Here is a 19,883-nt window from a genome sequence, read left to right on the forward strand (position 1 = left end):
ATGTGTATGTACTAGGTAAGTGCAGTAAATTATAAGTAGAAATTAAAATATCATTGGTTTACCTGTGGACCACATTTGGTTGCCGGCCACGGATGTGATGATGTTGTTGGCCTGCTGTTGGTTGAGCTCGGGCGAGGACGTGAAGTAATGTGGCAGGGAAGTCGAATACTGCAAGCCGCCGCCACCGTTACTTCTCTGGTACATAGATGAACTGTGCGGAAAACAAAGTATGGCGATCAGAAAGCTGCATAGCACGATTAGTTTTGTCGGGCCCAAACGTGTGTGACTGACAGTCGTTGGGGTTACCACTTATATATATTATAAATGCATATAAGAATTGTATATATAAGACGAAAAATATACTTGGAGTGTGTAAGTGAGAGGAGAGGAGAAAAATAGCGTGTGTGCGTTAGAAAAAGTGAAAGACCAGAGGTACAACTGATCACTGTCTGTTGCGAACTGGCCAACAACACCCGAAAGACAGCCGGGTCGATGGTACGTGTTTCACTAAGCTGCGATTACGACCTTGAGGCCTTAGTCAATGTTTTCACCAGGCGACACGTTCAGCCTTGACGCCGAGCATCATAATACGCTATTATGGACTTGTCGGACGACAGAAGAAGGGGTAAGGGGAGGAGAGGAAGGGCACATAGTTTATTATGACATTATTAGGTACTTTGTTATTATTATTACACTGTCTTATTTAACACCCGATGCGGTAACACAAGTAACGGGGATAGGAGCTTATTAAATCTCTTTAAAACGTCCCTCGCCAATAACACTAAAATAATATTCAAATTTACTAGAATGGTCGACATCACTATCTCCCACGTCTTGAGTAGAACGATGTAAAGGATTGTGGTTGCTTTTGCGACGAAATAGGACCCATGTCGAGAGATCACAACAATAATGGTGAACTGCACTGTGCATATATTTATAAGATTCAATTTATTTAACACTAAATTATACCTAATATAAGTATATCTCTTTTTATTCCATTGAAATGCCTAGTAGGTTAAGCAGTCTTTAATACAATTTTAAAACGACTGCGGTACAAAATATTAACGAAACATAAATGACATATAGGTACGGAAATATAAAACGACGTAATTGCAGCTCGACTGACAACACACGCTGCAGAAAATGTTTTCTTAGACTCGTGTTCATTCTACGTTTAAAAATCTTAAATATTTTATTTAATTTACACAATGATATTGTATTATATTTTAGGTTGTACATAAATATACACTTCACTTGTTTATGGTAGTTATGTGACCAAATACAGTAAGAAAAGTTAACGTAAATAATGATATACACATCATAACATTTAGAGAACCCATGGTCAACCGGCGGTGTGCAGAATCTCCTAACGAACGGGTTAGAAATTGTAAAAAATTTTGAAACTAAAATAACAAACGTGATCTCTAGCTTCAAACATGCTTGCGAATGGTGTTCGATCGTACGTGATCGTATGTGCCAAACGCCGCCGTAGCTCTCGATAAAAACCACGCATACCGAATTCCCGAGAAAACCAAAGAAAAGGGTTTAGCCAAACACCGGCGCGTCGTATTAATACAATTAATATATATCAATTATAATAGGTTGGGTACCTATAATATTATTATATACCTATATAATACTATGAAATCAACACGGAAAACCGATACCGTCTCATAGTTCATACACTAATCAGTAATCAACGTTTTCGTTCAAGGTGATATATATATATATATATATACATATATATACACGTCGAAGTACACACAGGTATAGGCGTCGTGTCGGGTTACGCGATGTCGGATATCTGCAGTGTACACTAACAGAGTTTGGGCAGCGATCTAAGTGGTTTATATTTTTTTTCACAAATAATCAAAACAAAAACGTCCCTTTGTCGATAGTAACTGAGAAATAATAAAAAAAATACGCTCCGGTATTCAATGACACGAGATTACGATAGAACGCGCATAATAATATATAATATTTCCGAAAAGAACGTGTTTAATAACAATATGTCCTTGTCCTCGAGCGCCGCCGCCGCGATCACGTATTATAAACACGATGAATTTGCTGCTGTTCACGGACAGTCTTGTAAAGATAAAAAATAAATACAGTAATATACATTTAAGTATACATATATACATACATATTATATAAATAAATAAATAATAATATTTACATTCAGACTATTCACCAAAAACTATACCTTGTTACAAAACCCACGTGTTATTATGACACATACGTCAATAATAATTTATTATTATTATTGTTCTAGTGGTGAAATCGGAAACCGATCGAAAACGAAAGCGGATTTCAGCAAAATTTACGAAAATACACCATTTACAGTCACCTAATCGGAAATCCGGTCAGTCTTGTGACCATTACTTTTAGGACTGACTTTTTGAACTTACGAAATCTTTAAATGCATAATTTATTAGTTTTACCCAGGCTGAACACTTTAAACATATGTTTAGAACCATCCTTTGAGTCTTAGGCATAGCACTTTTTTCTTAAATTTGGGTGAAACCTCGGGTCCAAAAAAAATTAAGACAATTTGGTTTCAACTTCTACATATTATTTCATAGAATCATTTAAAAGTTTACGTCATAGATAGAAATAAAGTAACGATATGCTTAAAGATGATAAAACAAAAAAGGGCACCTGCAGTAATATTTTCATAAACCCTATAGTTCCTTTGGAACCATTTTGCTTTCATTGCTTAATGCTTATAGCTATAATTTAGTTCTAAAAAATATGGTACGTTTATATAACTGTTGCCTTTTTTAATGTAACTCAGACTACACAATTTGTTTGGCTTCTACCAAAAAAATAGATAATTCTTATGAATAAGTTCGTTATTTTGAATAAATTAATATTATGAAAAGAAAAAAAATTATATTTTAACGACACTTAAGTATACATTTAAATTAGGTTTAAATATTAATATTATTTTTTGATCTGGGCCTCACAATAAACACCCCCGCAAATATTTGTACCATTGTGTTGGGCTTATTTTAAAAGCGCGGTACCGCGATTTATGATAATTTCGTAGATGTTGTCGTCGTAAATTTGTGTATCGTAAAAAACGACCAACAAATGACATTGATATAATAATAGGTCGGCTGTTGGAAAAAAATAGTTTATAATCATTAACGCGTACGACGAACTCAGCTGCTGCCCGCAAGAGGAATCACACTCGGTAAATTATATTCATGCCGGCAGGCACCTGCCCGCAAGACGGGCGGAACCACCCTCTGTTCAGCGGCGACTATCTGCTCATTCGGACCGGACAAAGTTCGCCCATTGTCTACTGGTCGACGAGGTCAAACTTCAAGAAAAAAATTATTATGTTCATTCTGAACCGACAAAAGTAGTGTTTAATATTATAACGATATCCGATTAAAATGTATTCTTTTCTCCAATGTAACTCTCTTCCCCTAAGACAACCGAAAACTGATATTGAGTAGTCTGAAACGTGCGTGATAGACAAAATAACGTAAAATATTATTAAACGCAGTAATTGGTATACGGTATGTGTAATAACTAATAATAGTTGAGTAATTTATAATTATTTTTTTACGTCGTTTAAAGTGTAAAAACGGCAAAGTATAAACATGCGCCGCCACCGTCGGTTTCTTAGAACGAACAAAACCCGTGGGTGGACACGCCGCCGTCATCTCTCTCTGTATACCGTATGCGACGGCGGCATCGTGTCGTATACGAACGAAATGCCTAGCTAAGCATATCATTGCCGCCGACGATCCTTTGTGAAGGAAAAAAATTTCAAATTCATAATATTTTATTATTTTATGATGATCGTAATGCCAATCGTACATCAGATCGTCCAAACATTTTCTGTTCATTATTAATAACCACTAGGTTTTTTATGCAAAATTCTATCCTGCCTTCGACACGGAACTCATACAGACAGGTATTCAAAATAGACGCGATTCTTAACACACAGCACACAACCTCCGCACCGTTCAATTGTATTTCAATAGAAACGATGGCGGCAGAATCTAAAACAGGGAAGACTGAACACAACGATTTTTTTTTTTAAGAAATCTTGCTAACGCAGTGTAGTACTAGTGCGCATGCACGCATAAGTTTTGTACACCTAGGCAGAGTTGTAGTGATTATTATTATTATTATGAATATTGAACGTCGAGAGAAAAAAAATCCACTATTGCACATAATATGTGATATACACGCCGCCGCCGACTCTCCCCTCACGAAAACGATGAGTCAGCATTTGAATAAAACACCGTTCGTCGGCAGCACGCGCACTGGCGAACTACAGATCAACGAGTAATTAAATTATAATATTATTGACATATAAATAAGCACTAGCTGGAAAAATAATCCATATTATACACAAAAATTCAAAAGTCACCAAAAACGTAAATGATTGAACTTTTTTTGTTTTTGAACATTACAAAATACCAAATACTTATTTAGGGTTTTAGCTTATAAAACAATACATTTGGCTATTTACTACTCTATGGGAGAAAATATATGATTAATTGATTTAGTATAATTTGAATTGACTAATAAAATTACTTATTATGAACATGTTAATAATGACTAACAAAAGTACACATGATAACTAGTCAATATCTTGCCGTCTTTTAGTTGTACATTTTTGTAAGATCAATATTCATTAATTCAATAAACTAATTAAAACCTTATTTCGATAGAAAAAATACCATTTTAGAAAATTAAGCAATAGAAGCGATGACCACAACATTTACAGTACATATTATATATTAGTAATATAAACGATTTTTTAAAATATTTTCATTCATATATATCATATATTAGAAAATGTGTAATCTCTCGATGAAGTTACGTGCTTTTTCTTTGTCCACGTCCATAAGTTGACCATAACACATATCTATTCACACATATCCGGGACGGGACGAAATAACACCAATCCGACACACAGTTCTTACGAGGGGGTCGACGACAGCAGTATTGGTAAAAAGTACGATTATGTGTACATTTTCGCGCTAACGCCGAGGAAAACACGTCGAAATCGCGTTTTATCTAGGCCTAAGCGAGTAATAAAAAATAAAAATGAACTTCGTGGTGGTGGGGGGGAGGATAGGCGGTGTTGTGTCCTTGGTCTCGAGCGCAAACACTTAAATCGCGTCCATAAAATTAGATGGAAAAAAAACGGTCGCCAGCATAAATATAACATTTTTTTTTTTACATTTCGTTTCGAAGTAATAATGAATTTACACGGTCTTTGCACACGTTGCTGCGCTTACAATGGGCGAGCACACGGAGAACGTGTTGGAACAATTACCATTTATTCATTAGGCCGCCGTCGGTCGTACGAATCAACCGCAGAGGACGGGGGCGGCGGTGGCGGCGGCAGCCGCGACAACACAACGACGGTTTTTATTATATTTCATTCCTCTTGCAATGCGCGACGCTCGTTTTACACTGTACATACTACAACACATACACCACGCGCGTACAATTACTTATGTGTATATGTAGTATGTACATAATAATAATATATAACATACATGCGAGTGCATGCATTCACACACACACGCCACACGCATTAATCGTAAATAGTTGGGAAAAATTCCGTGTGCCCTCGCGTATTTTATTAAAAATAGAACCGAATTTTATTTCGGTTTTTACACGAACAACACTAATGCGATGTCGAAATAATTATAATAAGAATTTTTAATATTTATTAATACAAATGCAGTTTTTTGCTAAAACAGTTTTTGATGATCCCTCGAACTCAAAGTGTAACATAGTACAACATAGTAAACACCTATCCTACGTGTTTAGGCCACAAACGAAAAATCAATAATTATTTTTAGAAAAAAACCCATAAAGCGGTTATCAAAATTATTATTATTATGTGCACTTCCACGGTGTACCTAACTGCAGTTTTTAAGTCTTGGTGGCCTTGCACCGTTGCAATAACAAGGACCGTTATCGTTTTACTGACGACATAAAGTCCAAATTTGAAATAAACTTAGTGCGCGTTAGATTTTTGTCAATTCGACACATTCGATAATAATTAATAATAAATAACGAATATCTTAAAAAAACATAAACATTGTAGATAAATAAAATAAAATATTAATTGATGTTATAAACGTGGCAGTCTAAAATTTAAAGTACATGACGAATTTTTCCATATTTTTACTTATCTAATTCATGTGCAGTGGAATTTAAAATATAATTTAGTTTATAAGGAAATAATATTGTAACTTATTCTCAAAAAATAAACGCAGACAAGACGTTCGTTATGTATTCAATTTGGTAATTTGGTCAGTGGTTTATACCTAATTAAAAAGATGATAAATTACTGGTACCAGAATAATAATTATAACAGTATATTTTTTGTAAAATGTCACGTATTTGATTACTATTATTCACGGGCCATAGAAATAAAGCCACACACGTGATTGAATAGAATGACAAGAATGCATTTAAAACAATTAAAAAGCTATTCCTCAGAAATACTGCGTAAATATGGTTTTAAAATTATATTGCGACGACTGTAATAGTAGTATAGTGAACAAGAACTGTAAAAATAATATTAACAACTATTTATTATGTTTTGTTACTTATTCGTTTGAGAGCCTGTTTTGGTAAAGAACTAAAGAATAACAAAATATATCAGATTATATATTAATATAATATGTCATGCATTAATAAATAATAACAGCATGTCAAATGTTAAATTATAAGATGAAATAAAACCCAGGAGCCATGGCAATTTTATGAAAGTGTTATGTTTAAAACAATTAAACCAAAAACATTGGTCAGTAAAAATACTAAAAATAGATGTTCTTGACCACCGATTGTTAAAATATAAATTTTGTTTTAGTTAGAGCTATTATCGGAGCACGGTTGTCCTCCGATCAAACCTCATAAACGCATATACGAGAATCTAATATGTCTACAGATAGCGTTAGAACGAGACGATAAAGAGTTATTTTTATATGCCGGCCTGAAACTAGTTGACCAACCATTACTGACTATTTGACATAAAAAAAAAAAAGAAATTGAGAATATTTTTTGGGATACCTGTAGATTTATAGCTTATAAATTATAATATAATAAATATTTCAAGAAAAAAATTGGTCCATGAGAATTAAACAGACGGCAAAAAATGATACGGTCTAAAAAAAAAAGGTTGAGAATTTTTTATTGAATCCGATCTACTTCGGCGTTTGTCGTTTTAAGTTATGACGCCGTCGTTTTGAATATCAAAGACCCGAGGATGATCATTGACCTCGATAAAATGTAATGCCGTTTGCAGAATTGCTACAAAAATCTGTTTGTAAATCGTACTGTAGTTAACCAACAGCGGAGCGTGTATACTGCATAGTAATTGTTTTGCTATAGTAGGTGTTTCGTCGGATTCGCTGATGGTTTTGATTTTTTTTCTGAGAACCAATGAATCACTTTTAGTAATATATGTATTTAGGTTTATTTTCTTTCGACCGAGAAGCTCTAATACGACATAAACGCACATTTTGAAAAATCTTCTGATGAAGGTAAACGACCGAATAGATGGGGTAATAAGCGTTACAACGTGACTTGTGAGGAATTAGTCGGGTCGCGCTACTTATGATTTACTGTCGACAATTCGCAGGTTTTTTTTTTTATTTAATTTAACCACGTACATTTTCATACAACTATAATATACCTGTTTCGTTTTTATAATATTTTGGAAATGTGTTTAAAAAAATTCTATGCATAATCCACCATCATAATATTTTATACTTCATCAAATTAAAATTTGCACAAGTAAAATAATAAAAACTGAAGTCATATAAATTTAATAGCCAAATACACTTAGTACTAAAAGAAATTAAAAACAATAAAATATAATATATCATTATTGTATTTAAAATACATATATTGTGTATATAAATTGCTAAAATTATATTTAATTGCTTTAAGCCATTTAAATATTTTTATCGTATTATTAAACAATTAAAATCTCGAAGAAAAAATTAATAATATAATATTTAAAATTCTTAGTTCTCCACCAGAAACGATTAAGTCTTCATTGTAATTTTAACAATTTTAATTCTACGGCTTTTATTTTATAAAATTTATTAAATACTTTAATATTTTTTTAAAATACTATAAGGCTAAAACAACAACGTACCTATAGTACGTAACGTAACATATTACTAATAAATTCAGATAATTTTTATTTTTTGGAGCAACAATAACGTACAAAATGAAAAAGAAACCTCCCCATCATATCAACTTCAAACTACAAACAGTATTATTATGAAACGATGAATATAACTTTTACCATACTAAAGGAGTTGGATCATAATCGTTCAATTTAACTATAAATTAAAACAATGCAGTCTTAATTTTTGTTCAAAACTACTAATTGAGTCCAATAATTAATAAATATAAATATTGGATTAATGTAACCTTATAGTCAACATATTAAAAAAAATAATATGATAATCAATGTAAGAAATTATATTTAAAATAATGAATTAATTATTAAATCCCATAGTATAATAAAATAATAAAATAATTTAACGTCCTTAATATATACCGGATAGACGTTACAAATATTATTGTTATAATAGTGATGAAATAAAGATTACTTATGAACGAAAAATTATTTATGAAACTAATATGTACTTCACCTAACCTTTCAATGTTACGGTGGTGAGAGAAAGAAAACCAATTATCGAAGCGAACGAACGATATTGTACTACGTAATGGCCTTCATAAACGCGCATACACACCCTAATGACGTACGATTTAAAATTATAATTTCGTCGTAAATTATTTGTCGGAGAACGTTCGTCATCGATGCTAAATATAAAATAAATGTCAGGGCATCCCGCGGCAAGAAAGTACAAAATTGTTCAACAACACAACATTGTTGTATAATAAATGTGGGTCATTGCACCGTTGCCGAGTAATAAAACTCGTAAAAGATATAGGCAAGTCTTATCGGGTTCGAAAACCCCGTGACCAATGTGGTGGTATTGGGTGTGAAAAATACGCGACGAAATAAAAACGTCATGTCCGTTTGGTGAGAAAACCGCAAAAGCCAAAAAGTTTGCGGTCGGAAGATATTATAACGATAATACGAAGGACTGTAAACGGTTCGATTGGAACACGCCGCCGTCTGCTACCCGAAAGAGAAGACCGGGAGACGCGCAAACAATATAATAATAACATACGACCCGTCCGATGTGGGATCTACAATACAGATTACTATACACAATCTTCGCATCGATCGACGACGGACGCAGAGAGAGCTGTGCATGCGATCTGAGAGTCATCTCGGCGGCGGCCGATTGCTACCATTACTAACTGTACTATATTATAATTTACAATAAAATATAACATTATTATACGAGAGGCCCTTAACCTCGAAAACCGATAACGACGATTACGCCAACGGTTACCTGTGCCACACACGCGCAAACGCGTTAGCCAAAAACCTAATTATTATCGATCAGAATTAGATATAATATCATATATAAACAACAATGTACGTTAATCGGACGTCTGACAAAACGATTTCATAACGCGAACACGACGCTCGTTAATAAATATTATCTTTACGATCGTCGACACGTGGGGGCCCCGATTACGCGAAAGTTCGCGTCCGAACTGTACACTGAACAGAGATAGAGCGAGCGTGCGATCGTGCGAGAGAAAGAGAGAGAGAGAGATATGACGAAAAAACGCGAATCGACGTTCGGCGACGGGGTGCGGATTAAGTGTGGGGTTAGGGGTGGTAAAAAGCTCGAAAAATAAATCAAGAAAAACTTACCCAGAGATGTTGGAACTGTTGTGGTGTATGACATTGGAACCGCTGTGGTAGACACCGTGATGGTTTTGCGATGACAAGTGTTGCGGAATTTGCTGTTCCGCGGCCGCGGACGACGGCGTGTATGAGTGGTCGGCCACGTGCGGCTGCTGCTGGCACACGACGGTGGGCGAACCACAGCCACCCTGTTGTTGGTCGTCGTGCAAATGTCCCTGCAACGGGGACGCGCTGCCCGAGTCGCTGTGCAGCGAGGCCACGAGATGCGCGAAAGGGTTTTCCTGTTGTCCGGGTCCGGCGCCACCGTCGGACCGGGCCAAGTGCAAGTCGAGCAATTCGCCTTTAGCGGCAGCGGCGGCGGCCACCACCACTTCCTCGTCGTAACCGCCCGCCGAGCTGCCGGGGCTGGAGCAGTGTTGCTCCTGTTGTTGCTGAAGCTGCACGGACAGCTGTTGCTGGTGATCCTGGTGGAAGTACTCGTCGGCGTACACGTGCTGGACCCGGTCGAGCGGTTCTTGCTTGAGCACGATGTGTTCGAACTTGGTATGTTGCTGTTGCTGCTGTTGCTGTTGCTGGTACGCTGCCTGCTGCTGGTACTCGTAAAAATCTTCGTCTTCGTCGCGTTGTTGGTGTAGCTGTTGCTGACCCGCGATCAATACTTGTGGGAAAATCGAAGACATCAAGTCACGGCCACTGCCGTACTTGGCCTGTTGATAAGTCTGCGCCACTAACATGTCGTAACGGCTGTTCGGCGACGGTCCACTGCTATTATTGTTGGTATTGTTGCTAACGTTGACACCGGTCGTCGATGTCGTCGTAGTCGTTGCACTGTTGCTTACGTGTAGCTGTGGCGGACTGTCGTGTTGCTGGTGTTGGTGCTGGTGGTGGTGTTGATGATAGTTCATATCATCACGGCGTACGTACACGTTGCCAGTCGGCCGTTCGTCTGCCGTCCCGTGAACCGGTTGTTGCTGCAAACGGTCGACGGCGGCGGGCTCCTCCTCCTCCGACCCGAACGACGTCCTACCGACCGGCGCACCATCTACCGCCGGCGACCCGTAGCCGATGCTGGGCGTGCCCGCGCTCCCGCCGCCATTTTCTTCGTCCGCCGCCGCGGTCACCACATCGGTCGCGCCGTCGCAACGCTGTTGCTGCTGCTGTGACGACGATGACGACGACGACGCCGCCGCGGTCGTTGTGGCCGCCGGCGACGACGATTCATCGCTCGCATCCTCCGCAGTGGCAACTACCGTCGTCGTCACAGCGTCACCGCGACGGCTGTTCAGCTCGTCGATGGTGTCCGCTGCCGCTCTGTCTTCCTCCGCGGACGTGTCAAACTCGCCGACGCAATCGCTCCTTCCGTCGCTGACCACCACATGATGCTGCAGGTGGTGGTGGTGTAGTTGATGCTGGTTGAGCTGTTCCGACGATGATTCCGCCGCTACTACGGCTGATAAGCCTAAACGAAATAAACAAATCTATTTTATAGTTCGCTCGTCTTCATAGCATTATATATATATATATGTATATAGGTATAGGTATAGGTAACATGTCAACCCACTCAAGTTTTTTCACACACAGTATATCTGCATATTATTATAACGTGTAGTAACGACCAGGCGCAGATTTACACATCTAAAATAGTGGAGAGGGGGTTACATTTTTTTCAAAATAAAGGAAATTATAATTATAGTACATAATAGATTATGAATAACATCATAGACAAGATTTGATTCAATTACTGTAATATAACGAATTTCATCTAAACATTTTAAGACATACGAACTATTAATTAAACATATATATATAAATACATAATATAGAAAATTTACAAAGTATTGATTGGGGGGTAGGTACTAAAGCAGGTTAGATAGTGTTTCAGGATGTGAAACTTAATGCAACTTTTTACAAAGATTTTTTATATTAAGTGCTAACGGCATTATCTCAATATCATCAATGCATTATTCAACATCACATATTATGTGCTGCTGGCAGTGATTAAAAAATATTTAATTTGACCGATTTATTCGTTTTAAATCCCGGATTAATATTTTGACTTTTGAGAGATATTATAAAAAATATTTTATCATTTCTCGGGGTAAAATGTGGTGACATAAAAATAGAACAACCGCATGATTATATTAATAAAAATTAAAAAATTTGATTTTATGTTATAGTTATTGAAACACGTTGCAAGTTACAAACTTTATTCGTTCTATTCTATGATAACTACCCTTTAGTCTTTACTATACAACAACAGTCATAACTGCTGGTGTTTAACTATCTTAGCAAAAGTGAGAAAAGTATACAATTAGCGTATAATATACCACGAGTATCTTTAAACTAGTTAGCAATGGGCAATAAATAATAACTGTATTACAATTTACAAGTTATCCAAAAAGTGAATACCTGTACGGTGCAGTAGTCGATTATAACATTAGTTTAAATAATTTATAACATTTTATAAAAATGAAAAAATAAATGCGTTTACCTATTTTCATTCCTTATTTATTATTTTTCATAAAAGAATATTTTTAAGGTCAATAACACAGTTATAATCGTGCTATACACTAAACAATTTAAAATTTAAACATTCATTAAAATTCATTCATATAATCATTTTACTATTTTAGACTTCAACGTATTCCAATATCATACGAAATTTAAAAGAATAATAACAATTATAGTATGCTTTATGCGACTAAAATATTTATTTATCTCATGCTTTTCTAAAGAAACTTATTTTTTTTATTATTATTGAATTTACGCGTTATTAACTGCATAGTGTAGAGTGTAGACATGTAGTCAAAACCGTTTTGATCTACAGCAAAATTAAACAAAGATATATTTTTATACTAAAGTATATTAGGTATATACCTACAGTATAATAGAAACCGTCAAATTCAAATATGAAAACTTAATAATGACTCATTATTAAACATTGATACTGTTTTCTGAGATCCAATTATTATATATTATATGTATATAAACAGTTATTTAAAATAACCAGTTCAACTGATGTTAACAAAAAAAAACTTTCAAATGTGTGCTTAAACAGTCTACAGCTAGTCAACGATTATTTTAATTGTAGTAATAGAATCATTTGATTTTAGACCTTCAAAATGATCAAGTACCTATGATGTATTTATTATAAATATATTATGTACAATTTATTTTACTATTTTTATATTTATGTAAATATTATTCCCAAAATGTTATCAATAATAAATTATAATAATAGTTACACATAGTTATAGGTAAGCAAGTAATTATAGTAACCTCACTAAAACATTCGTAAAATGTACAATATATTAAAATTATAATAGGTATACATAATATAATATAAGAACTATATAAATACTATCAAAAATTGTATGTATTAATTCAACAGAGGTGTAAGTACAGCATCAGGAATGGAGTATATTAAAACCGAGAGATAAATTTCTTTGGATGTTTACATCACTGAATAAAAAAGTGAAAATGTTTTTTAAAACATATCGACACATACTCGTATATTATTATATATATTAATATAACCACTACATCCCTTAGAAATATCTGTGTGTCCCACTATGACTTAATAAGCAATAAGCATTCAAAAATATAATTATAATGAAACATATAGAAATAAACTATGCAGTATTAATTTGAATATAATAATTACAATTTAAAACTATAGGGAATTCAACACAACTATATAATTTGCTATTATGCATACTATTCACTACTATATTAAATCGTTGTACGTTGTACAGTATATATAAGTATCTATAATATTTCAATTTAATATATTTACATATTTATAACATCTATAGCGAGTATAGCGTATTGCATATTTACAATTTTGATGATACAGAACTTTGAAACCGTAAGTATGATATCATCAGTTATTATTAAGACTTTACACAATGTAATAAAGTATAGGTAATATTGTTATATCTTACGTACACTCAAATAAATATATTGTATATACCTATGTCTATAATTTATAAATAAATTTACATAGATTTATCAAAATATTAAAGGCTTGGTTAATTGACAATAAAATTACATACAAACAATTGTTAAAAGATAAAACTTTTAAATATCAATCCTAAATTTTAAATTGTATACTAATTTAATTAATTTTATGTTATATAAATACCTGCGAAATTTTCTATGTAAACATATTCAGTAAAATATGAATTTTAAAATAAAATATATATTTTGCATTATAAAAAATTATAATAAATATAACAACTTAAGAAAATAATAATTATGTTGAACATAAATGAAATATATTACTACAACAGTGAAACAAAAGCATACATGATCAATATATTTTAGTCCCGATAAATTTATTTGTAATTTACTATTTTGTGGATAATAATGGTTATCGTATAATAAAAATATTTAAAAATAATGAATATTTAAATACTAAAATAGTTGAAAATTTGTTTAAAAAAATATTTCTTTGTTTGTAGCATTACAGTAATTGCACTATAATAACATTAAATAACTACATAAAGGTACTTATACTACATAATTATTATTATATATATATATATGTTATTACTATGTATCGAACATAGTTATTGTTTTCGACTACATACATTTATTATAATTATTATTATTATTTTTATTTTTATTAAATAATAATATTTAATAATATTGAATAATAAAATAATTTTATATATATCCAAAATGTACCTATAGTAATAACAAACTGACAACTCTCATAAATATTAGTTCTCTCCCTGACTTATACCCAACATAGAAAATTGACATTCCGCAAAACTGATTTTGGGATGTTGACTTTAACATTAAAGCAAATCGACTTATTATCAAACTTAAAGCAAGAAACATTATTGTCTATGTTTGTATGTTTTTTTACTATTATTCAATTCGATTAATTTGAATGTAAGTTGTGAAAGTGTAAATTATTACAATTTAAAAATGCATGTACCTATATATCGTAGAAAACTTTAAATATACCTATACCTAGTAAAACATGAAGTACAAACATTGACAAGTACTAACATACTACTGCGATATTTACACTATAATATGCATACTTATTATGTTTAAACAGTGTATATTAAAAAATTTAAAACAAAAATTCACAAATATGGATTAATTAAGATTTTATATTTATTTATTAATCTCGACCAATAATCAGTCACAGCTAGACTTATATAATTTTAAATTATAAAATGTGAAACGGATTACCATTAAGTTAATTATTAACAAAAATATCAGATAATTTATATTTTATAAGCTATTTAAAATTTAGAATAAAAATCAGATAACCAACCAATATCACATTTATGGGTGGTTGAGGTTCGATAATAAACAATCAGGAACAAAAAATTATAAACAATTTTTATCTGGGTGTCGAATTCGAACATCTCCAATATGATAATCTTGAATAAAACTGTACCCAATATGATAACCTTTTTTAATATAGGACTAAGCGTTAGAGAGATCAACTCACTAATACTGTAGGTCAATATAATATGATAAGGGCGTATATTTACAATTCGTTGAGGGAGGTCTAAACAGTGAGGATGGTAAATTCAACCCCCATCAATACTAGAGTCAAATTACAACATTAAACTAAAATTCGGCGTATCGATATTTATGGGCACAATATAATGTTCGTTTTGTTTATAGAAAATATTTAATTTGTGCAATCCATTCGTTTTGAAGAATACTGGATAATATTCTATAGTAGAAAATATAGGTATTAGATATTTACTACAATATTTCATTTGACATTATTTTAGAATATATATATATGATATATCTAAGTTACAATAATGTCTTTGGGGACAATTTGTTTACCAGCGTTATAAAAGTGAAGAAAAAAACTAAGCCAAAATTAACCCTACGCAAACAAAGGGTTCCCATGGTTTTTATTTACAGTATACCTTGTAGTATAATGGAAACAGGACCTCAGGTGTGAATCAATAGCCGGTTTGTTTAGGCCCATACTCTCTCACGCCGGTACGCACGGACACACTTAACCGATTTTCACTTTTCGACACATATACAACAACAAAAAATACGAAAATCACTTAAACCCGTATACTGAGGTTCCTGTCCTACCCCGCTTGTCTATTAACATCCTTCGTTTATATTATAGGCTGCTGACCGGTAAAGGAATCCAACAGTGGCTTTTTATCGCGAATTTCTCGCAGGAAGTGTCCGGTCCAGTGGCCACAAAGAAAAAGATAACGAAGTCGACACTTGTTTCCCCTTTAGTTGATAAATAAAATAAACTCGATGGGAACGACATGCTGATATAAACAATAAACATAATTAAAAAAGCGCATATTATTAAGGACATATAGTATTATTATTATAGTAATATATAGTATTTAAAATTTAATTATTAATATTATTTTAATACAATAACAATTTATAATATTTATTATAATTTACCCGTTTGTAATATTAATCGATGCCAAAATCATCGATAATCGATTGACTACTCTCGGTTGCGGTGCATACAACAAAAAAAGGATACAGCACGCTCTAACATCACACTATCACAGAGATAATAAGTAAATCGGTTTTAGCCTATAAGCACTAGGTATATAATATTAATATAATATAATAATATAATACCCACAATTCAAATTATGTATAAAATATGTAGAATTACGTATTAAAATCCGATTACAGTAGATAATAATATGAGGAAATAAAATGGAAAATATAATGGAAAATATTATATTAGTTAGTAGGTCGCAGTGTCGCACACATGTTTACATCGACACCGCACACTGCCTACGTCTATTGTGTAGTAAATTCGTGCCAACAACAATACTTTACACATAACGATTGAACGGTCGTGGGGTAATATCTTTTATCAATTTTAAAGTACATCTAATGTAATCCCAATATAATTGTCGGTCATTTTTAAGAATGACAAATTATAAGCGACATATTAGTAGCTGATCAGCACGGAGTGGATTAGAATATAAGGTCCCGGTCATGTTTTATCGTTTCGGCTTTTCGAAAACATTAAACAAAATCATATAGTCTATTAGAATAATACAATTTCACAAAATAATGTTGTAGTACTTGAAAATTAATAATGGTTTTATTGATCCCGTTACTTTTATGAACAGCCTGTAACAATTAATTCGTCGATTATACGTGAATATTGTAATAAGAGACAAATTTGTGAATGTCAAACTAAATATTTGATGGAGAAAGTCATGTTTTATCGTGATCGAATTTGCTCCTAATTGTATAAATAATAAATCATAAATAACTCCGAGCACGTATATAGCGTAACTATAAATCGCCAATATTTTTTTTCTAAATAACTCAAGTACTTATACATAACGGTAAAATGAACTAAAATAATAATAATAATAATAATAATTGAGAATTCAACTTATATATGATATATGTAAGTAATAATTAATTACTATAATAAATATAATAATAAAAAACCAGTCGAATTTTTTTCATGTTGCGCCACTGATAAGTTAAAATATATTAATATACTAAATTTAAGTAAAAATTATGTTTAAATGATATAATTCTACGAACAAAAATAGTTAACAACAATTGCAAATCTTAAACAAGTATAAAAAAGACTAAATTGTTAATTGTATATAGAAAGATGAAGTAGAAAAATTAAAGTATGTAGACATTAGAGTAATAAAGATGTCCTGTACAGCTTTAAGTCTCTAACGCCTTTAACAACTAATACATTAGACCAAAAATGAAAATAAAAATTACTTATTTTTAATGTTGACAAAATAATCTTAATAAATCTAGTTAATAATTATTTATGCCATTGATACACGGTTTTATTAAAAATTGAATCTTATTCTCATTATATTGAATATAAAAATTAAAAAAAGATAAAAATACATTTTTTATTCATAGAAATAAAAATTAATGCACCATGATCTTAAACAATTTTTATATTATTTTTTTTCATTGTAATAATAATTCGTAAATTGTACATTAAACTATTGAAACTGTACGGATTGCTTCTTATGTAATACATTGACCCAAATAGTCAAACAGTAGGCCTCGGACTAAATAACTTACAGGTTATTAAAACCAAACAATAATATAATATATATATTTTGAACTAATTTTAAGTGTGTAAATCAAATAGTTTAAGACGTTTAAGTTTATAAATTGTTCTTAATGAGGCAAAATGCATAACAAATATGTATATACATATATCTAGATAATAAATCTGAACTTCAGAAAATAATTTAAATAATTAAACGAAAATTCAAGTCATTTAAAAATAACATCTTAAAAACGTTATATCATCAAATCTATATGTCAGATAAATTATCATTTAGAAAGTATTTATTTTAACTTTTTATTTTCTCGACAAGAGCCTAAATAATTTTAATAAATTTTTAATTATATGCGACGTAATTAGAGCAATATTCTTTTACGTTATTATTAAAAATCAATGTATCCTATAAGCTATAAAAACATTTCATAATATCATCAAATAACGTTATCCAGAGTTATCAAGCCGTCACGGGAAACGCAAATTACACTTGCGATAATTAGACCTCTTCAACATCATCGGGGTAATAATTTTAAGCGAAACCAGATCCTAAACATGCTAACTATGTCTAATTGTAATTTTCGATGACGTCCAGGTCTGTCTTTCGAGCATGTGCCATTCCCTGGAGACCATCCCGACAACCAGATTTCGTGGCACACGCTATGATCGTTTGTCATCCTATAGCAGATTGTTGAGATATGAACAGAGAGAAGGAGAGAGAAAGGAAAAAAACTAAAAACAAGTGAAAAAAAAATGCAACATGTGTCCGTTTGTATGTTTTGTATAATGTTAACGCCCACCATAGTCGTTTATGCACGTGGAGTCCTTGGAAAATACTGCTAAACGACGTACACACACTGTTTTGTTTTACTATTCCTTTGGACTTAAATACAATATATAGAAATAAATCCAATGTTTTTCTTTTAAACAAGAATGAAGAATAAAAATTAAAAAAACAAACTTGACTTTCTAATATTTAAATACACCACCGTTACAACTTTGATAACAATAGAATACTATGCGTTAATGGATTAAATCATTATAGGTGCATTGGTATAAAGCCTGTATTATTATAAATGTAATGTCTTAGTATAATATAGCAGTAAACTTATTATTTCTAAATACATTAAATTAAAATACAATTAGAAAGACATTTTTATTTTAACTTTGATAACAGCTGTTTTAAATATAGTATTTGTATAGGTAACTGCGTATTTAATAATTGTGTTACTATTTTCAATTTTTAATTAGGTACATAATATTGTATATAACAATTTACAATGTGATAAAACAAAAACACATTTTTGCTCAATAAGCATTATTCACGATTCAGATTCAGATATTTAAACTTAATCGAAAATAAATATTCTTACAACATAAAATTGGTAATTTATGTGTTGACGAAATATTAAATATTAAATAAATTATTATTCAATTTAAAACTATATAATTATGTACAATATATTTTTGTTATTTATTTTATGTAAATGGAATTAGCAAAAATATTTATTTACAAATCGAGTAAAATAAAATAAAATGAATACAAACACGTGTATTCAACTATGTTTGGATATTATATAATGTTATGATCATTACGGGTGTTAACTTTGCATTTTATATAATGTCAGAATTATTATAATATGAAGACAGTTTATTATACTAAGTATCAACTTTGGATCGAAATAATAACCAAAATTGTTCATAACCAATGAAAAAAAACTGTGAAGTATATAACCGGTCTGTTATATTATAAATAAGGTGTCGAGAATACCTCGTCATTGAATAGATCACTGCATAGATGTATTCAATTTAAATTTGTTTATAAGTCATCGTATAAAAGAAAACCTATTCTAAGCGGAGGTAGTTTAATTTTTTGGTAACAAAACAATTAATTATGTTAGTAATAGTATTAAAATACTATTAAGTTCGTGTCCTCTCCTCATAATTATTTTAAAAGTACTGGGAAATTTCTACTTTTATCTCACAAAACCATAAACTAGAAATTAAATTTTTTACTAATAACCTCTCTTGAAGTTGATGATTGGAGCA

General features: G+C 31.9%; 1 protein-coding gene across 2 annotated transcripts in view; it reads right to left on the reverse strand.

Annotated features, from left to right (window-relative positions):
* Nucleotides 1-19,883, reverse strand: part of LOC113551601 (box A-binding factor-like) — a 43,182-nt gene that overhangs the window by 6,978 nt on the left and 16,321 nt on the right. For both annotated transcript variants that reach the window (XM_026953934.1, XM_026953933.1), the window contains exons 2-3: nucleotides 9,803-11,255; nucleotides 63-211 (exon numbers count right to left, since the gene is read on the reverse strand). In XM_026953934.1, coding sequence (XP_026809735.1) covers nucleotides 63-211; nucleotides 9,803-11,255 — 1,602 coding nt within the window. The remainder of the gene's footprint in view (nucleotides 1-62; nucleotides 212-9,802; nucleotides 11,256-19,883) is intronic.

The sequence above is a fragment of the Rhopalosiphum maidis genome, chromosome 2, assembly GCF_003676215.2.
Source record: "Rhopalosiphum maidis isolate BTI-1 chromosome 2, ASM367621v3, whole genome shotgun sequence".
Taxonomy (NCBI): Eukaryota; Metazoa; Arthropoda; class Insecta; order Hemiptera; family Aphididae; genus Rhopalosiphum; species Rhopalosiphum maidis.